This window comes from Amblyraja radiata, chromosome 3 (genome assembly GCF_010909765.2).
Source record: "Amblyraja radiata isolate CabotCenter1 chromosome 3, sAmbRad1.1.pri, whole genome shotgun sequence".
Lineage (NCBI taxonomy): Eukaryota > Metazoa > Chordata > Chondrichthyes > Rajiformes > Rajidae > Amblyraja > Amblyraja radiata.
The window spans coordinates 88,456,740-88,479,188 of NC_045958.1; the positions used below are offsets into that span (position 1 = coordinate 88,456,740).

A 22,449-nucleotide genomic window follows, 5' to 3' on the forward strand; every position below is an offset into this window, starting at 1 on the left:
ATTTTATAAATAAACAATTGATAATTTTAGATTCTTGAAAATTGTCAAACGTAAAAGGAACTGTAAATGTTTCACTTTTTCCATTTTAGATTAATGTCATTCATTCACAGATTACACACGGGTCCATTTAACATTGGAAGACCACTCTACACTAAACCTGTGTGACATTTTAGAATTGGCATTCATGTTTTCTAGTCTTTCAATGGACCCATCTCACTATTTTGTCTGAAGATAGACACAAAATGCTGGAGTAACTCAGTGGGACAGGCAGCATCTCTGGAGAGAAGGAATGGGTGATGTTTCGGGTGGAGACCCTTCTTATTTTATTTTCTGTGGACCATCATCTGGCAAATAATTCATACTCCTCCTGTCTCTTGGTCATTTAGTTGCTTCATCATTGTGGCCCCGTCTAGGCTCTAAACCCTGGCATTCCTCGCTATAACTTTCTACCTCCGTAACTCTCTTTCCTTCTTTAAAATTCATCTTAAAAGCTGCTAAAACTTTGGTCACCACTTCTCACATGTCCATGTATGGCTCAGTGTTTATTTAGGTAATGCTTCTGTGAAGCATCTTGAGAAGCACTGTCAAATTAGATAAGCCGTACGAAAGGAAGCTGTACGTGTGGCAGATGTTTGTTGTATGTTATAGTGAAATTTACAAGTGAGTCTGATCTGGCATTAACCCTGGGCACTCTTTTAGTGTGGACTTTGCAGGTAAAATCCTCCCGAACTACGGAAGTGCTATTTTCTTGTTAGTGCAAATGCAGTGAAAAGGGTGAGGATATAGTTGTAAATGATATTACTCTGGTTTCTAAACAGAGTATCTTGAAGATATGTAACTGCAGAGCTGAAACTTTGATGTCTCACATCTGCACTCAATTCGAACACAGATGGTCGTGGTGCCATGCAAAGATTGGACAATCCACATCCATCTTCATAAATAAATGCAACATTATGCTACTGTAGATATTTAGAAGAGTGTTAGTGTTAGAGGCCTCTTTGGATAGATTGATTTTGCAATCAGGTAAATATGTAAAGGATATGAACAGCTGTATACAAATTAGTGAGGAACAGTCCCTGGTTGCATTAGGCTGGAACAGGAACTGGAGACAGGAACAGAGAGATGAGATTAAACTGGTAAATTACTTCTCTATTACGTATGTACAAACATCAGGATACTGTGGGGGTTTTTTAAATTCCAGATTCTGCTCACCCTTTTTGAAGTTTGAGTTTACCAATCCTCAGTTGAAATTGCATGACCATTTGCCTCCCCACTTCACCCATTTTGTATGTGAGTCTGGCAGCGTTTGATGACTTGGTTGATAGGCTAATTGGCTACCTTAAATTGTCATAGCGTGTAGGTGAGAGGTAGAAATAGGGAGAGTTGATTGGAACATGGGCAGAACAATAATATTTATGATTAGTGGATGCAGGGTGGTTGTTGCGGGCTCGGTGGGCTGGAGGGACAGTATCCTTGTGGAATTACTCTATGATTTAATCTTTGACCATTGATTTATGTCGATTTTTATTCTCCTGTAATCTTCTTGGAAATACTGTGCTATCTTCTGAGAAAAAGGAGTTGATCAATGTTGAGCTTCTTACTTTGGGATTATCCCAAGCAGAAAATGAGATGTGCAGATGAGGTCCTCGTTAAGTGCGCTAAAACAAAGGGAATGAATTAACTGAAGAATAACCTCACGAAACACCACCAGATTTCACAGGTCAACTCCCTGGAATCCACATGGGGTAGGCATAGACCATCTTCTCTTGTGGATATGAGAATGGGACCCCGTTTTGTTTCGAAATGTATTGACATGTTGACAATGTCTTATCATCAGATGTATCATTACTGACTATGAAAGCACTCGTTTCCTGGTTTGTTATGTGACTGAAAGCATAACTAATTTTTCTTTCTTTCTTTTATACAACCCATTTCTCAGGCATCTCATACACAGAATACCGCACAGGTATAAACCATTTACTAATCTTACAAGCTTCTGTAGTTTATTGTAAAATTGCAAACTAGTTTCTGAAATACTTGCATGTGCTCACCAGTGTGCAATTAATACTAGCTTATTAAAATGGTGCATAAAATAATGCTTTTTACTTCATTGCTGAACATAAATTCTTAATCAGATTTAACTGGTTCATAAGTACTTTCTAACTAATTGATATTAAAATAATTAGCAGGTTAAGAATGTTAATCCAAAGAGAAGATTACAGTTTCAAATTAAAAAAAAAAAAGAAATCCCAGTTACAATTGGACTTTGTGCTTGGGGTGTTGATACTTAAGCCACTGGCTTTAAGGGAAGTCTATTATTAACAATATCTTATTGAGGCTTCCCGTATTTTCAGAGCCTTTTAATGCCAGTTCTGATTCCTGTGCTGATATGATCATCATCTTTCCAGAGAAGCTGCTTAAGCTGATGCATAACCTGAATTCGAGCTTATCTCTCTTTCAATGCCCACATCACCAGTTCCCCCTCCTCACACCCATCCGGTTATCAACGTGTCCATTTCAAATCAATTCCACATTTGCAAAGCAACCACTATAGCGAGTGTGCTGGGAATTGATGCCCAGCCATGTTGCAGCAAGAACTGATCGCTACAATCCTTGTAAGGAAACACAGCAATGTGAAAAAGGCAGTGTAGAAATCTCCTGCTCTTCTTAGAAATAGTTTTCTGAAAGAGGATAGTGTTGATTATCAACTCTTCTGAATGATACACGCGCTGACATTACTGTGCTCTGTCAGTACTGCCCCTTCAGCACATCAAGCAATGTTGATTATTAAAATAGAGGGACTTTCACATTGAAGTCACAAGCCCCTTAAAAAGGCAGCACAGGTGAATAAAGTGGTGAAGAAAGCACATGGGATGCTTGCCTTCATTGGCAATGGCATAGAATATAAATATTGGGATGTCATGTTACAGTTTTATAAAATCTTAGTTAGGGCAGAATTGGTCTGGTCACCATACCATAGGAGGAAGGTGATTGTGCTGCAGAAAAGATTCACTAGGATATTGGAGTATTATATGTAGTTCTGGTTCCCCATTACAGGAAGGATGTAGAGGTTTTGGAAAGAGTGCAGAGCAGGTTTACTAGAACGATGACTGAATTAGGGGTATCAGTTATAGGGACATGTTGGACAGCCCTGGATCATTTTCTCAAGGAGGTTGCAAGGAGACCTGATGGTGGTGGGTCTAGTGTAGATGGGGCAGCTTGGTCTGCATGAACAAGTTGAGCCGATGGGCTTTTTGCATGCTGTATGACTCTGACTCTATGTAAAATTATGAGAGGCATAGAAAGGCCTGACAAAACACTTTTCCCAGGACGGAAAAATCAAACACGAGGGGGTTGAGGCAGATATGATAGTGGCATTTAAGAGACTTATAGATAGGCGTATGTATATGTAGGGAATGAAGGGATATACATTATGTGCAGACAGATGGTCTTGGCATCATATTTAGCACCTGGACCTGTTCTTGTACTGTACTGCTCTATGTTTTATGTCCTAGGATGTTCACACAAGAAACTGCAAATGCTGGAATACTAAGACAAACATAAAGTGATGGAGGAACTCAACAGGTCAGGTAGCATCTGGTGAGGGAATGTAGTGCCTTCCCAAGACGCTACCTGTCCTGCTGAGTTTCTTTGGTTAGCTTCTATGGCCTATGACTCTTATGACCTCCACTGTATACCACCAATGACAGACAGCATGATATACCTTCAATCCTGCCCCTCCAACATCTCTCTCTAGTGTAGCACTCCCTCAGTACTCTTTGATGATGTAGTGCTTCCTCAATGCTAGCATTACAACAGTACACCATGCTATTTACACTGACTTTCATGCTCAGGTCACTGTTGAGTGGGACTTGAACTAAAAATGGATCTGTCCACTAAACAGCTTCAAAAGCTGCTTAATCACTTATGCTTTATGCTACTTATTGGGGAACCTCGTGCATTTATGAAGAAGCTATTGGATACATTGTAAACGTTCTACCCCCTTTATCAAACTTACCCAATTTAGCATTCACCACTGGTACGTTAAATTGACCGGTCATTGTGTGTGAGTGTCAGGCTAGTACACAGTCCTAGTTTATGTTCATTCTAGTTTATACCCATTCTAGTCCCCCTCACACGTAGGACATATTTTTCAGGTTGCTGCCTTTAAAGTTGAGACCTGCAGAACAGTGAGATTTCAATATTTTCATTCATAATTATTGCCATGGGAATTCAAAATTGTCATTTCGTTGAGGAGTGTTAATGTTTCCTGATTAGTGTTCCATCCTTTGATGTTGGCGCCTCCATATTGGGTATTAAATTATCGGGTGTTAGTGTCCAATCTTAATGTTCTACCATTGAATATTAGTGTCTCATTATGTCTATTTGTGCCACCATTGAGAGTTAGCCATGCAGTACGGAAACAACCTGATTGTCCTACCATGCCTGTGCTGGCCATCAAGTATCTACCTTTACTAATCCTATTTCCCAGCACTCAGCTTGTGGCCTCATACTTCCAATATTCACATCTTGAAAAGGGGCACATCGAGTTCTCATCCAGATACTTTCATATGTCCTGAAAGTTTCTGCCTCCAGCACTTCCTGAGGGTATGTCACAAGTTATAGTCATCGACTGGATAAATATATTTCTTCCTCAAATTGCCTTTTAATCTCCTGTCCCTTAACATAAACCTCTGATTATGGACGTCTCTGCTAATGGGATGTTTCTCACTATCTACCCTATGTGAGGTCAGTATGGGAAGTGTTTGCCAAATATTTGTGTTCGGTCCACCAAGGCCTACTGGATCTCACCCCCACCCCCTCCCCCTCCCTTTGCCCCTTTTCTTCCCTATCCTTTGGCTGGATGCGTATCCATTTATCCCACCCTCCTCCATCAATATTCCTTCTTCTGGCTTCACAATTCCCACTTCAAACTTTATCTTACACCTTTTGTCTTTTCATCTCTGGCCTTTGTTCACCACCTGCCTATCAAAGAAAACCACTCATTGTATTTCTGTATTTACCTATCACTCACCAGGCTTTGTGCTGCTTTGCCTCTCTTTCATCTTTCTCCCCCCTCCATCACAAATGCAGAAGAGTCCTGACACGAAACGTCACCCATCCATATTCTCCAGAAATGCTGCCTGACCCACTGAGTTACTCCAGCACTGTGTTTTTTATATTCCTGGAAATTGTATACCTCCCATCTCGTATTTTTTCAAGTTTAAATTCCATCTACCTTTTCTATGCCCATTTTGCTAACTGGACAGTTATGATTCTGTAGTGGAAGATTACCCTCCTCCCTCTCCACAACGTCACTGGTCTTCATTCCATCAGTGAACTTACTGATCATACTTCCCATAGCCACATCCACAGTAAGGGTCCCAGCACCGATTCCTGTGGCACATCACTGGTCACAGACTTCCAATTACAACAACAACCCTTCACCATCACTCTCTGCCTCCTATCAGCAAGCCAGTTTTAGATCCAATTTGTCAACTTGCCCTGAATCCCATTGCTTTGGACCTTTAGGAACAGTTTCCCATGTGGCACATGATCAAAAGCTATAGCGAAGTGCATAGCATCAACCACATCAATCCCACTTAGATACATTTGTGATGATGGGATGAGATACTCAATTTGGTGGGTCTCAGCATTCCATCGTTAATGCTCCATTAGGGGCTGTTGAGGCCCAATCGTTGAATGTTTATGTTCCATCACCAGTGTCCTGTCTTTTATTGGTGGTGTCCCATTGTTGGGTGTTAGTGTTTCATCATTAGTTTTCCATCATTTCAGTGAGAGATCAAGAAAGCCTCATCAGTGTGTTAGGAATTGATGGAGACCACATTTTAACAGTTGTTTTATCAATTATTCTCCATTCAGGATCAGGCCTTAGAGAAAATGTATTACCTTTCCCTTGCTATTTTGGGGCCAGAATTCAGTGTGCTAATGGATGGTAAACATGTTGGGAAAAACATGGGCTGAAGGAGCTCTGCTGACTGGAAGTTCCTTGGAAGATAGATCAATCAGGCAGTGTTACTGAGCCAAGATCGCACCAACCTAACCTTCAGTGACTATATGAGCAAAACATATGGTGAAGGAATTTAGTGGGTCAGGCAGCATCTGTGGAGGAAATGGATAGGCGATGTTTCTGGCCCAAAACTTCACCTGTCCAATCTCTCCACAGATGCTGCCTGACTCACTGAGTTACTCTAACACTTTATGTTTTGCTTAGATTCCAGCAACTGCAGGTCCTTGTGTCTCAATTTCAGTGACAGCATATCAGTCTGGGAAACGCCTGGACAACCCACAGGTGTTCTCACAACTCTGAAAGCAAAATAATTGTTTTTACAGTTCACATTGGTGGTTGGGGATTCTGGTCCAATGTGTGACAGGGAATGTTGGGCATCAGGCCCCTCTATTTCCTGTACCATTTTGTTTTGGAATTGTGACCAGTCAATTATGGTACTGCATCTGAAAGGACCATTAATGGAGCTGCTGCCATTATTTTTGGAGATATCGTTTGCTTTTTTTCTGAATATGTGTTCAACCCATGGCTGAATAGTTTTCTGGGAGAGCAGGTATACTTCTTCCATTAGTAAATTGGAACTGGTGCTTTTAATGTCCCAAACCAGCTCCTGAACATAGCACTAATGCAGTTGGGGATTATGGTAGTTATTACATTACATCATCAGTAGAGAGATTTGTTACAATATTAAAGAGCATCAAATTGAGTAAATGTCAATATAAATGAATTAGACTGCTGGCAGTAGATTAGGAACATGCACGACCACAGTCCTGCTAGTAATAGTCCCTTTCAACACATGTCTGAGTCTCCAGAATTTGTGGACGATGACTATGAATAATCTAATTTATAATTAGACTTGCAAAGGTCTTTCCTAAGCATTCTGTCAATGCTGTATTTAAAAAAATCATGCAGGAGTTCCACAAGATCTATGTTGTGTGGATTCAGATTGACATCTGCACTATTGTAACATCTTAGGAAGGAAGCACAGTTTGCCAGTTATTTGCTGTGTTTTGTCGGACCGAGCCGATTTGTATTGTCAGCTTAGAGCCTTTCCCCAGGGCAGAATTGGCCACCTTCACAGTGAGAACCATTAACTAAACAAACATGGAAAATTATCACAGTTGATGCAAGGCTAATCCACTCAGGCCACTATAAACAGACTAACTATACCAAGATATTTATTTTGTATCATCTTTTGCACAATTCAACATTCAAAATCATTTAGAGTCGAAGAGTCAAACAGCATGGAAACAGCCCCTTTGGACCAACTTTTCCATGCCAACCAAGCTGCCCCACTGACACTAGTCCCACCTGCCCGCATTTGGCCAATATCCCTCTGAACCTTTCCTGTCCATGCCCCTGTCCAAATGTCTTTTAAATGTTATTATAGTATCTGCCTCAACTACCCTCTCAGGCGGCTCATTCCATAAACCCAGCACCAAAATTCACTTCATCCTTGTTCTTCAGCAGGTCAGCTGATATGTAACATTCATTATGTTGCGTAAATAAAAATCTCACTGAGTAGGTGAAGTAGCAAGTGCAAATACATTAATTATTTGACTGATAGGAAGCTGTTCATTAAATATATATTAACATCATTGTCTGAAATATTGAGTGTGTCTTTACTTTCTTGTATATACGTTCTGAGCTCTTCTCTGGATCACCTTTCTGAACAGCCTATACACTGAGTGTTGTTATTAAAATCTAATCAAGTGCCAATCTTCTGAATCTCAGAGGGATTGAAGATAGGAACTGTCTCACACCCAGGCTGGTTAAATAAACTATTTAGATAATTTAATTTTCAATACTTCCCCTTCTCGCTCCCACAATAAAACAAGCTAGACAAAACTAAATCTACACGAGTAGAATACAATTAGATAATTTCACAAGCAGAGGATAAAGTTTATCCAAGATCTTTAAAGTTTCCACGTGGAGCCACACAATTGTTTACTTTGCAAACAGCTTGGAGCATCAGCGGTGATCTGATTTTATTTATTCAGCACCACTTGTGCAACATATTACAAATGAATTAAAATGCTATGTATCATCAAGCCTAGCAGTGGGATGACTTCAGTAGTAAGAGACTGTGGTCTGCTCTATGATTCATTATCTAACCGAATTCCACCTCACATTAACCAAAGCATGGACCCCTACTTTTCCCTGCTCAACCAACGTGATGAGTGACTGCGGGTGTCATGTTTTCAGTCAGTTACCAGAATAGGGCAGTTATTTGTTTAATGTTTTTCTCAGACATTGAGGTTCATTTATAAATCTCATTATGAAGCGATTTCTGCTTTGACCCAGTGTTTGGATAGTGTTGATGTTCAAGGGGACCTGGGTGTGTTTGAACCAACATGTGGGTGCAGCAGGTAATTCGGAGGACAAATTGTCTGACTATTGAGATAATTCCCCGATAGCAGTAAGGAAGTCTAATTGCAATCGTATAGGGCCTTGATTTGATGGCAGTTGGAGTATTTTGCACACTTTTGGTTTTCTTACCTAGGAAAGAAGTAGATATCATGGAAGGAGTGCAGTGAAGATCCATAAACTGTTTGCAGAGGTGAAGAATCGAGGAGAGATTGATCAGATTGGGACAGTAATCTTTAGCGATTAGAGGAAAAAGAAAATTTACAAAGTTCTTAGAAGCACTTAACACATTAGGGGACAGAGAGGATATTTGCCCTAGTAAAGAATCTAGGACGGGGGAAATTGTTTGAGGATAAGGAATTGGCTGTTAAGGACTGAGACGAGGAGAAGTTTCTTCACCCAGATAGAGGAAAACCTTTGCAATTCTCCATCTTGTCGGTTATATTGTTTATTCAGAACTGAGATGGTGGGACTGTCATATGCTGAGAGAATGGAGCGGGTGAGCTTGTATTCTCTGGAATTTAGAAGGATGAGAGGGTATCGTATTGAAACATATAAGATTATTAAGGGTTTGGACACGCTAGAGGCAGGAAACATGTTCCCGATGTTGGGGGACTCCAGAACCAGGGGCCACAGTTTAAGAATAAGGGGCAAGGCATTTAGAACGGAGATGAGGAAACACTTTTTCACACAGAGAGTTGTGAATCTGTGGAATTCTCTGCCTCGGAGGGCGGTGGAGGCCGGTTCTCTGGTTACTTTCAAGAGAGACCTTGATAGGGCTCTTAAAGATAGGGCTCTTAAAGAGAGTCAGGGGATATGGGGAGAAGGCAGGAACAGGATACTGATTGTGGATGATCATCCATGATCACATTGAATGGCGGTGCTGGCTCGAAGGGCCGAATGGCCGACTCCTGCGCCTATTGTCTATTGTCTTGTCTATTGCGATGAAAATATTTCTAGATATTAAAAGCATCAAGGGATTTTAAAATAAGGCAGAAAAATAGTGTTATGGAGAAGATCAGCCATGATCGAGATGAATGGCAGAGGAAGTTTGAAGGGCAGGGTGGCCTACTTCTGCTCCTAGTTCTTAAATTAACCACAAAATCTGAGCAGTATTCCTCTCAAAGATGAAAAGATCACAATTTCCAAAAGTTGACCACAATTCTGAATGAAATATACACTAACTTGTTATAACAGGCTGCTTTGGGCTCTGCCTAACAATCAATTCTGCCTCCTTTCCTATGTAGACAAATACCTCCCCTGCAGTCATCAAGTGCTGGATAAGACCAGGTATTCGCTTGCAGGATTTGTGGGAGAGAACATCAAAGTGGTGAATAGGGTTGCCAACTGTCCCTTATTAGCCGGGATATCCCATATATTGGGCTAAATTGGTTTGTCCCATACGGGACTGCCCCTTGTCCCTTAATTGACTGCTACTACTCGGGTTGAGGGGACTGTCGGGTCCAGCCCCACCGCACCCGTCCCGACGTAGTGCACCCCATGGAGTGCAGCAGCAGCGCCTCGCCCGTGGCCCCGTCGGTCGGCAGCCTGGCCAGCTGTCCGACCTTCAGACCTTCGCTTACCGCTGACACCACCACCCCCCCTCCTTCTCATGGCCGATCATCGGTTCATGAGTTGGATGGGGTGCTGGACTTTGCGCGCGACGTCACGTGGCCCAGGCCAAAACTCCTCAGATGGCCCACCGTCTGGGCTTTGTGTGCAGTCCAACACCCGGGCCAACTCATCATTCACCCAGCGTCTGTCAACGAATTGTCGTCGGGAATTTGTCCCTTATTTTGACCTTTTGTCCATTATTTGGGAGTGAGAAAGTTGGCAACCCTAGTGGTGAATGACTTTGTAGCAACACTTGATAACTGTCACTATCAAGCTTTCTTTCTAATTTTGATAGCCCTTTTCCTAATTTTGCTTCAAGTTTATTCTTGCTCACATTATTAAGCACTTGGTGAAAAATCAGGATGGAGTTTATCAGGGACTATTTGGTGCCTCTGTTAATTGAAATGTTTGTTATTTATATTCTGGGCAGTTAGATCTGCAGGATTACTTTGAGCATATAATGTACTGACCACAGCCCCTTCTTGCTGTTTGCAGACACAGTGCCAACATTAATCTTCATCGTAAGCTACTAACCAAGGAACTGGATGAAATGGGGATGGATCCAGCACCACCGCTAGCCAAGGACCTCCGTGAGGAATTTTTGGCCAAGATCTATGGTGGGCACCATGGAATTGGGCTGGATATGAGGGATGAAGCCAGTTCACCAGCAGGGACAGAAGATTCCCACATCAATGGCTACACAAGGGTCACACCAGATGATTACATGGTGCTCGACCTCAGCACCACTTCTAGCATCCAATCCAGCAGCAGTATCCACTCGTCACGGGAATCAGAGGTGGGAAGTGATGAAGGGATCCTGCTGGATGAGATGGATGGGGCCAGCGATAGTGGTGAATCTGCCCACAGAGCAGAGGTTCAGTCCCAGGCTGCTGGTTCCAGTCATGAAGCCTTAGAGGCCTCCATATTGCAAGCAGCATCAACCAGCAATGGGGGAATCATGTGTATTATCTGCCACAAAATGTACAGCAACAAGGGGACACTGAGGGTTCATTACAAGACAGTCCATCTCCGTGAAATGCACAAGTGCAAGGTTCCTGGTTGCAACATGATGTTCTCTTCCCTGCGGAGCCGGAACAGACACAGCCAGAACCCTAATCTACACAAGAACATTCCCTATGCCTCCATTGACTGATGCACCGTTCTACACCAGGTGACCTGATCTGCTGAGCCTTTTTAACATCAGGTGCTTTCTTCGCTGATTTGCCCTCTGATCTGGGGTTCAGACTCAGGGAGCAATTGTTTGGAGCTCAGTAGATGAAACCCTAGGTCAAGTTGAAATGCATCATGTTCATTCATCTCCAAAGAGACAGTATCCACTATCTGTGACTGTTGCCTGCAGAAAAAAAAGTACCTTCTTGTTGTCTTTGTGAACTTAGCTACTTGTCAGCTTTTGACAGAAACTTTGATTGAGCATGGCAGCTTCTTTTGTACAAACTTTGCCCTTGAAAGGCCAATGATGTCAATTGATTCTACTGTCATCCTGATAAGCCAAGGCCCTCTTTCTGTCACATTTCTAATTTGTGAAATAGTCTTCTAAAGTCATAAATATGGAATTTAGAAACAAAATTAATATCCTCTTTTAACTGTCTGATTTGGGATCAATGTATCTTGTATCCGTACAGATTTCTGGCATTTGATGCCTTGTGATTTTCTTTTGTAACAGGGCGCAACCTTGAAATTTGAGCCAGACCATTCGAGGCTGATATCAGGAAACTCTTCCTGAAAAAGCAGGGAATGGACATTGCAAACTTTCAACCCCAGAAGGCTGCTGAGCCTGGGGCTGAACACATATTTTAAAACTGAGATTAATAACCACGGTGGATGCATGGAGTTAAGATACAGATCGGTTATGATCTAACTGAGTAGGGAAATAGACTCAAAGTGCCAAATGGCTTTCTCCTCTTCCATTGTTCCAAAACGATAAACTCATCCAAAAAAATGCTTTGCCTCTCGTTATAAAATGCAAAAACTGATATCATCATTCTCTGCACTTAATAATTTTTTGTTCAGTTTCTCCAGCTACACTGTGATTTTATTCCATAAAATGCAAGTGTATTCCACAACAGGTCCTCCGCAGGATGTGGGAACATTCTTCCCATAATCTCTTGCAGCCTGGAATATATTGAATTCTTTGCCCTTGTCCAATTCTTCACCCCACGCCCAATACCACCCACCCCACACATTCCCTAATTGTCTGGGGCTCCAAGCTCAGAACATTTCTCCACAAGTCGTTTTCCCTCTCATTCCTTCTGTAAGAAGTTGTTCAAAACCCACCACCCTGACATCGACTCACCAGATGTGTCTCAAATCTTTGTCTTCACAGCCACCTGTGAAGTATATTGTGATATTTTACAATGCTACATTGACATGTTTGCACAGTCCAAAGGACAAAATTAAGAATAATTTGCATCCAGTTTTCAGATAAAACTATTTTCCAATGTTCTGATGAATAAATGCCTGAGAGGCAGAGAATCCCCCTGCGGCCAATTGCTTACATGGCTGTTTAAGAATAAATACACCTTTCTGTTCAAGCCTGTGCTTTCCACCTCTTCTAGACAGAATGTTGATGGTCTTTTTCTCTACTGAAGGAAAAGCTGAGACTGGCAATCGGAATGACGTGGTACTTTCACACTTCCATGTCAGTATGGAAGGCTAGGACAGATTTGTGTGAGGATGTGAGGTCCATTGCATTCTTTTGATACACCACAAAATCGTTGTTCAATTTATAGCATGCACATGATACATAAAGAGTCATTAACTCGTGCCGATCAGTACGAGCTGCCTGTTCATCAATTTATGAGGATTTGCTCAATTTGACTGATCAATGCCATATGTAAAGATTTTATCTAAAATGGAGCAAAGCCGAAAACCTAATGACAAAATGTATCTGTGCCCAAAATTCTAATAATTGCCAACGACAAGGTAAGTTGGCTGTTAGAGCTCTGGATTATGGCTGTTCTCATGTCAAAAAAAATCCTCTTAAACTACAGCCTATCCATTCTGTTTCAAAAAGAAATGAGACTTTCAAGAAAACAATCCAAAATTGACCATTGAACATTTTAACTGCAAACATGGGATATTCTGAATAATTACTCAAATTCTCCCTAATAATGACTCTCATCTGTAATATATGGAACAATCACAAAGTGTTGCACAGTAGCATTATCAATCAAAGGTTGTACAGTAAGCCAGAAAATGCATGTCAGGGAAGGTGAATCAAGGCTTGGACTAAAAGAGAATGTTTTAAAATTTGACCTCCAGGAAGAGAGGGGTGAAGATGTAGAAAGATTAAAGGAGGAAATTCCAGTGACTGGGCACAGATACCAGTGATGCAGCATTTAAGTTCCACATTGAGCAAGCAAGTAGAGTTAGAGGACCGCATACATTTTCCAGGATTATACATCTGTGTGCGATTAGAGATATGGATGAGAAATAGGAAATAAGAAAGGACATTTTGAAATGTTGGCATTGTTTAACTGGGAACCAGCACATGTCAGTATGCATCTGAGTGATGGGCAGTGGAATTTGGGATGTCTCTGAGGGTAGAACAAGGGAGTCAGACAGGAGGCCATGAGTCAAGCAAGTTTAAAATGAAACAGAAGACAAATAAAACATCAAAGTTCAGTGTGGTTCTATCTATGTGAATACATAACATCAGGGTAGAGCAGATACCAGCGCTCAGCTGCACTTTCCATAGGCTGGAGATAGAAAATTAGATCAGAGAACTATCTTTTAGACTCATTTCTCGGTCATTAGTCCAACAAGATTAGGATTTTTTTTAATGTCACTCTCACTTGCCAGGCTTTGCCCCATCCCCATCTCTCTTTCTAGGTTTCCATCCCCTACTCCAATCAGTCTGAAGAAGGGTCCCAACCCGAAACATTGTGTCCATCATCAGTTGCCTTTAATTAATTGACATTGCCCACTGCAGTCATCTTTCTTGGTGATTTACATCCCAATTCTAATTTGTATAGAATGTAAACCTTTAACACAATGACCCTCCTTGCTTATAACTTGACTCTCTGATATTTAGTTTCCATGGATAATTTCACCTTTAAGGCAGAGCACATGTTTAAATACATTTCAAATTGAATTAATTGAAACATAAATCAACTTAAAAGAAGACAGAACTAGAGCAGATATATCTCCAATGATGGTCAGAGAACATGGATTTGAAAGGGCTTCCACACTACCGGCTAATTTATCTTGTTCAATGAACTTTGAATAAGGCCTTTGGCTCATCAGTATTACATATTATTGATCGTTGTTAGCTTTTTATGTTCTGCCTTTGTGTAAAATCTTGCTGGTGGGGCGGGTGGGGTGGGCGGGGGGAAGGAGGGCTCCTCTCACTGAAGGTGTGGAGAGTGTGAAAGGAAAACTTTGTTCGCTGGGTTGTTTATTTTTGCTTTACGAGCTCTTTCCTTTTCTCTTTTTTTCTTTGTGTTTTTCGTCCTTTTAAAAAAACAAAAATGAAACACAGCTCGTTTATTTGCTAGAAGTAGCAACATAGATGACTAGCATGCTTCCGCACTCTCAGAGAAATCAAATAGTGTGTCTATGTTACTAGTACATGAATCCAGTCATGCACTTTCAATGCTACACGGTGATATGTGTCATTTTATACTCTCTCCTTTATTAGTCACTTTTTAAAATCGAAGGTGTTCCTATTATAGGAGGTCCTTTCAACCGTATCAGACAACCCCCAATGAGACCAGCCCACTTTGTAGTGAAGAACCGCACTAAGAAGGCTTATATATTACAATGTTACTGATTTAAATATTACTGCTGACTTTGCACAGGTTCTGAAGATCGTAATGTGGAGAAAACAATCCCTGTTTCAACTATTGCCAGGATAACAAACGCTTAAAAACCGGAAATAAATATTTGTCTGAAATCAAAATTCTGGATCCTTCAGGCTCTGAAGGTACCAGGTACTGAGAAACTTGCAGATTGAAAGTTTTGCACTCTATTACAGAAGGAGACCTTTGGATGTTGCAGAGGTTCAGGGTCATTTTCCAGCAGTGCGTTTAACACAATGTGATGAGTTTTGGTCATGTTTGGATAACTGGCAGAGCTATGTCTGTGCTGCTCTCTCTCAGTAGCCTTACATTCCAATAGGTAGAGAGAATGGTTTCAGAGCGTTTCTTCCTTGATGATGGAGCCAAAAAGAAACATTATTTTTTTGGAATTTGTAGTATGGCACACAGTGTTACAATTAATGAGTGTTGTAGGTTGAAACTTATATTACATGAACGTTTAAAGCATGCAAGACCCAGCATTGAACTGAAGTATGAAGTAACAAAGCTTTTTATTAGGAAATGTTATAAATATAGTATAAGAGCCTTGAAACTGACTTGAAAATGCAGAAAGATACCCTTGAACAAAAAACACACGACCTGTACTAATTCGTGATATTTTGACTTTCAAAGCCCCAATGTAACCTTAATAATACAAATAAACTATGTTATACAATGCATTGTTAGGTTTTGGAATGCATGGTCTGATAAATAAGTGGATATAGACTCAATATCTTCTTAAAAGGGAATTGATTGTGAAAAAAGGGGAGAAAATGATAAGGGAGCAGAAAATTTGCACTCGCTAGATTGCTGCTCTAGAGAGCTGGTATGGACCAAATTATTCCTTTTATTCTGTACTATTTCACAATACAATGAAACGGGGAATAATTTCAGATTTACTTGGTTACTTGCGTAAAAGAGAGGATGGGTGTGTAAATGGGTGTGTAAAAAGGTTTCCAAACAATGTGAGCTGGGCTGGACCAGATTGTACAGGAGCACTCAGTTTTGGTGGGACTTTGAACCATGCACAACTGCCTGAATCCAGAGGAGGCTGGTATAAAATCTTGCCTTCAATTCTCAGAAATCATACTATTACAGTCTTAGTTGATGACATGCAATCCTAGTCTTAAAATCAGCAGGTTCCTTCTGCCTTGCCTCAGACTTGCAGAAGAGCATGAGTTTGTTTGAGATTTGCTTTTTATATGTACATATAAAACAGTTGGAAATGAAGACATATTTTCTACTGGATAAAAAATAGAATCTTAACAAGGCATTAGTGCCTTCCATGGTCAGGATTGCAACATTATTTTGACTGGCAAGGACCCACAGAAACAAAATTAGCAGCAGCCTAATTTGGTTTTCATATTTGATAGTCTCAAATATAACAGGGATGGAGATTTTCCTCCTCCTCTTCCTTCCAAAATAATATCTTTCAGTTTTGATATTACCTTGTTATGCAACCTTAGAACTCTGGATAACACTAACTTACATTAGTTACCACACAGTATTGTATGAAGTCTACCTTTTGTTAAACGCTGTGTAGAGCCAAACCATTGGCATGTGTGTGTTTACATGTATGCGCATGTGTAAGCGTGTGCATGTGAGAGTGTGCACATCATGTCAGATAGAATCATTGTCAAGTTCATTTTACTTAATTTGTAAGGTGAAACCTAGCAACACTAATGTATTTCATAAACGCTTAATTATTTCACTGATTAATTGCTTACAAATTCTCCCTCTGGGTTGAAAACAAACTCACCGTTCTTTGTTTCAATTTGGTGTTTAAAAGATGTGTTTTCTTTTAAAATTTGCTTGTGTTATTTTTATATTTGCACAAAATCTTTCACTTTGGTCAATTTGCCAAAGAGCATTGTTGGACTTGCAATTGCTGCTCCCAGCAGCCAATTCCTTTCGGTATTGTAGCTGTGTGTGTTTTTTTTATTGACGATCTAAAAACCTAATGTAGAAATACCAATGCCTTCATGAGGTAGGGTTGGTTATTTAGTGTGGTTTTATTAGGAACATATACTGAACAAACTGGGGGAATATGATGCTGGAAGATTGGAGGTAGTGTTTCTTGTCATGCAGTCTCAAGCCTAGATATTCACATGTCACTTTAATGCCTTGAAAAATGCGAGTGTTGATGCCAAGATTCTGAGACATTACCAGCATATCATTCCTCCCCTCCACTTTGCTCTAGCAATCACAAATCTACAGGAATAAAGATAAATAGTATACACATAAATTCAGCATGCAGCCATCAAGTGTAAGAGGATGTAAAATTGCCTGTTTATTGTTGGTGAAGGAATTGAGTAGAGGAGTTCAGGCCATCCACAAAGGCCACGGATGCATGTCTGCACCAAGTGAGCCTTGATCCAAGGTTGGGAGCCTCAACCCAGGACTAGCCAACTGCAAGCAGACAGGCAGGTACAAGATGATGTGTTAGGCAAAGATTCCGCAGAGTAATGCAGCTGACAACCCTGAGCCTGACTGTGGTGCTGAAGACGCTTTGAGTTCAGGTTAGACACAAATGCTGGAGTAACTCAGCGGGACCGGCAGCATCTCTGGAGAAGGAATAAGTGACGTTTCGGGTCGAGGCCCATCTTCAGACTGACTCTTGAGTTCAGATTGATGATCTGTTTCGGCCTTGTATGTCCACTGCGGAGTACAGTTTGGGCCGCTGGCCTTTACTGTGCTGACCTGGGTAAAGGGAGGGGCTGAAGGATGTGTCAGGCAAAGCAGCAGTGGACCGCAAATGGGTGCCCATGAAACAAAGTAAATCACACAAGTTCTGGTGGAAGATATTGAAACTGAAATTGTAACTTGCTGAGAATTTCTTTTCCAAATTAAATGCTTAATTTGACTGAGATTTCCAAGTGCCAAAAAGTGTGTCTCCACTGAGTACCTGGTCTCTGGCACTTAAGAAATCACCTATTAATAACACAGAGGGCTTCTAACCCCTGACTGGAAGCCTAGGATGGACTTACATTAATTCCATATCTGGATTTATATTGCAGTACATTAACCATTTGGTATAATGTAATCTGCAGTGTTATTCTTGTCACTTTGTACAGGGAAAGGCTCAAAGATACTAAGCATGAAGCAGAGTGTGATCCAGCCTGATGCCAGAAATGTTTCTGCAATGGTCCTTATTGCCATTGAATGTAAAACGATCATGTCTTTGAGGAGTTCAATGGCTGTCCAGTGACTGTGAAATAAAGACAGTCTGCAATCACGGTTTAATCATTACAATCACCTCCTGTACTTCATTCCACTATCTTGAAATTATTTAGTAATATTTTTAGTTCCGTAAAAACTGAACCAAGAAAAAACAGATTCCTCAGAAAGATTAGTAACATGCATTTTTTTTAAACTTTGAAATAGAGACATACAACTGTAAACATGAAACTGTATTCACACACTGTATCATTAAGTATTTCTCAGATATAGCACATAATTATGAAAATAGTGCAATTATTTTGTAGGCAAGTAATCATGTATTTTTAGGATAATGGTTCCCTGGATTGATGTGCTCCCAGATGTGATGGACTGAAATACTTCTTCAAATTTTAATTTCTGACAAATAGTGTAATGTTGGACAAGATGGTGATGAAGACAATCTATTGGCTGCAATTTAAGAATTATGACAGTGCTTTTCTAAAAATAATACAATTCAAAAGTATCAATGCTTCCTTTCCAAGAGCTTTTCATTGTAATTCTCTCTTTAATTATGTTTTCAATTTGTTTGCTTTCTTGTATGTGAAAGTTAATGCACTGCTTATAACGCTTGAATAACCACAGTATGCTCCACAAAGCATTGCTGTACCTGGGGAACTGAAAAGCCTGCTTCACTTTGATCTACTAATCGTGACATTGGTAGTTTCATAAATACTGTATGTACTGAAAACAAAACAAGTTTTTCCATTTAGTAGTTTGGAAAAGAGGAGTCCTCTTTTTATTTGTAATTGTTCTCTTGTATTTCTGTACTATATACTGTCTCTGGTTTTTGCATTAAATGCATAAGGGTTTGGGATGTAAATGGAATTTTATTCATATTTTGTCCAAATACCTCTTGTAATTTGTATCAGAATTCTTGTACAATTTTTTATATTAAAGATTTATCAGTAACTGGCAAATGTGTTCTTTTCTTTAATAAAAATGAAGAATGGTTCTTTGAACTAACTGGGTCCCATTCGACCGAGAAACCTTACACATTTTCCAATTCTTAGTTTTATCAATATCGACACTGATGCACGTTAGGTTGCTAATTAAAACATTAAGTGTTGATTCTCATGCTAAATGAAATCAGAAGGCAAGTACTGAACAAACATCAGATTCATGCTTACAACCATCTTCCTTTCAAGCCATTGCCACATCCCAATAAAAATCTTTTGGGCTACATTTAATCTGTCCAAAACCAGATTTAGCATTGAAGTCATTTTGGTGAGATAAACATATTTGAAGTATCACTGCACACAGCATCTGAGACTGCAGAGATAGACTGTCTTAAGATAGACTGAGAAAATGGTGGAACATAACTCATTAAGATCAGTAAAACTTGCTTTTGGTATCTGCATCTACCACTTCCTTTGGCATCGCATTCCAGGCACCCACCTATCTCTGCGCTTGCCTCGTAAATCTCCTTTAAACTTTCCCCCTCTCACCTATCTCCAATCTAGGCAACTTCTAGTGAATCTTTTCTGTACCTTCTCCAATGCCTCCACATTATTTCTATCGTACGGCAACCAGAACTGCACACAGTGCTCCAAATGAGCCTAATCAAAGCCTTAAAAAGCAGCCACCAGACTTCCTGACTTTAATACTCAGTGTTTGGTCTAATGAAGGCAAACATGCTGTGCATCTTCTTTACCACCCAATCTACTTAAGCCCCTGTCCCACTTTCACGACCTAATTCACGACCTCTGCCGAGGTTGCCCTTGACTCATACTCGCAGCATGGTTGTCATGAGGTCGTAGGAGGTCTTAGGTAGGTTGTGATGCTAGTCGTAGGTACTCGTGGCATCAAGTAGCTTGGGGCGTTTTTCTAGCCTGATGAAAAATGTCCACGAGTAAAAAAGGTTGTGAATTAGGTCGTGAAAGTGGGACAGGCCCTTTATGCAACTTCCCAGGAGCTATAGACTTGTATCCCAACATCCCTCTTAACATTAATGGTCCCAATGGTCCTGTCATTTGTTGATTACTTTTTTCTTGCAATTGGTCTTCCAAAATCTACCACCTCATACGTGCTCAGATCAAATTCGATCTTTTCTCTTTTCTCTGGCCAAATTTCCAACTGATTTTTTTTCCTGCTGTATCTTTTGCCAACCTTCTGCAATTCCACTAATTGTTGTGCCATCTGCAAACCTGCCAATCAGACCACCTATGTTTTCAACCAAATCATTGAAGTTGGCTTCTCATGTGGGTCATGTAATATCAGTGTATAGAAATGACCACAACAAATTCAGTGTATAGAAATGAACATGGCAAATTTACTTGATCAGAAAGCAAACCAAACAAAGCTTCAATATGTATTATTGCTGATGAAGGACCTGCTGTACAATTGTGTTATTGTACAAAAGCAATTTACAGGTCAGCTCTAATGGCAGCAACACCACTGCAACAGGCGATGGATGACCTGTAGTGACCTCAGCAGCCTAGCCAGCACACAGACGCATTCCAGTCTGGCAACTTGTGTCCATTTTTGCGCTCATTATAATGTCAGAGAGAAAACTATCCACAAACATATTTTCAATTCTTAATGTGTATGATAAATACCTTCAGCAACTTTTCCACTGCTTTTTTGGGGTGTCGCATCAAGATTCTTTTTTTTCCAAAAGGTGATGTCAGGAATAGTTACAGTTTAAAATAAGACAGTTTACATGTATATATTACACACAGAAATTCCACATGAGTTTAACCTAGTTAGTTCCTTGTGTATTGGAAAGAATAGTGTTGGTTCTTACAGCCCATTAGAAAGTACATTCGTTATTTGGAATATGAAATGGAACGTTTTTGTGCACTGATTTCAATGAAATACCAAATCACCACTAAAAGTCATTTAACCAGGCCATGGTGTGTTGAAATATCCTTGTACTGCCGGAAATATGCCGTCATTTTCTACAGAGCAGCCTGGGGGCTTTTCAAGTGTTGGGGATTTTACTGAGATATCAGTTTAATCTTTCAACACGAATATTTACTACACCCCTTCAAAGATTCCAAGTGCTTCAAGTGTTGAGGGCATTTGTTGAGAGTCTTGACATCTCTGCCACAGATCCCGTGTCCCTCTGGGTCTTTCGATAATCTGTTGTATTTCTGGTTGCCTGTTTCTGTTGACTCTCCTTCCTCCTCGTCTCATTATTCAGTGAGATTCAATCAACTATGTCTCAATGTTCACTTGGTTTGTTTCTACCACGATACTTCCAGCTCTTTGTCCATATCATGACCATTTACCTGTGCATCCTCTCTGCGTTTCCTTATATCACCATCTTTCACTGCCTGTTGCTACCTTCATTTACTAGTTTCAGTTTCAATTCTGGGATGGTAGAATGCAACCTTCACGTGGTCCGCCCTGTTTCGACGAATACAATCAACCCGGTGTGCACAATCAAATAAAATCAAATAGAACAAGTTTAGGCTGTGCACGCCATATGCAAGAAGAAGAAGAAGTTTCTATTCTGGTAAAAGATGCACCGAGAACACTTCACATATTATGATTTGAGCTCAAGAAACCAAATGTTTCCACCACTTTATAATTCTTTCAATTTGGAAATATTAAATAAATAGTTTTTAAAAAGCTTAACAATTATTAGTCCTAACTGTATCTCAAAACAGCCTTGCAAAGCTACATCTATGATGTATTTGAATGATATAATTTTTATTTGGAATCTTGGGTGAGAGACAATTGGCAGTGAATGTTGGCGTCTCAGTTCCCCTCCTCGCATGCAACGTTGCAGGATGCAAGGGAAGACACTCTCACTAGTTTTACAGTCTCTCTTAAGAAGCATTCACTCGTGGCACTTGTGTGATTGACAATTAAAGGAAATGGAGGTGTCCAAATCTACAAAATTAGATGCTGCAAACTGGTGACCTGAGAGCGAAACCGTTGATGGGCTTGAGGTGGATAATCTAACACACTGAGGCAGCTTGCAGAGCTAGAGACCTCTCCCCCCTCAAATGGCCATATATCTCCAATTAAATCCTTTGCTATTTGGCTCAAGCACTCCCCACCCACACACCAGCCATCTCATTGAGTCATAGAGCTATATAGTACAGAAACAGGCCCTTTGGCTCAGCTCTTCCATGCCAACCAAGATGCCTCATCTAACCTAGTCTTACTTGCCTGAGTTTGGCCCATATCCTTCGAAACCTTTCCTATCCATGTACTTGTCCAAATGTCTTAAATGTTGTCATTGTGCCTGCCTCAACTGTGTCTTCTGACAGCTCATCCCATATATCCACCCAACCTATGTGTGGAAAAAGTGCGCGTCAGGTTACTATTCAATCTTTTACCTACCTCTCAATTTAAATTTAGGCCCTCTAGTCCCTTAATCCCCCTTCCCTGGGAAAAAGACTCTTCCCATTTCACCCTTACTATTCCCCTCACGAGTTTGTACCTCTCTGTAAG

General features: G+C 40.5%; 1 protein-coding gene across 8 annotated transcripts in view; it reads left to right on the forward strand.

The window, feature by feature from the left end:
• bnc2 (basonuclin 2) overlaps positions 1-14,337 on the forward strand; it is a 543,948-nt gene extending 529,611 nt beyond the window's left edge. For 5 of the 8 annotated variants that reach the window (XM_033018265.1, XM_033018261.1, XM_033018264.1 and 2 more), the window contains 2 exons: positions 1,940-1,966; positions 10,505-14,337. In XM_033018265.1, coding sequence (XP_032874156.1) covers positions 1,940-1,966; positions 10,505-11,162 — 685 coding nt within the window. In that variant the 3' untranslated portion in view covers positions 11,163-14,337. The remainder of the gene's footprint in view (positions 1-1,939; positions 1,967-10,504) is intronic. The other 3 variants (XM_033018267.1, XM_033018268.1, XM_033018262.1) reach the window with 3 other exon arrangements.
• Positions 14,338-22,449: the final 8,112 nt, after the last annotated feature.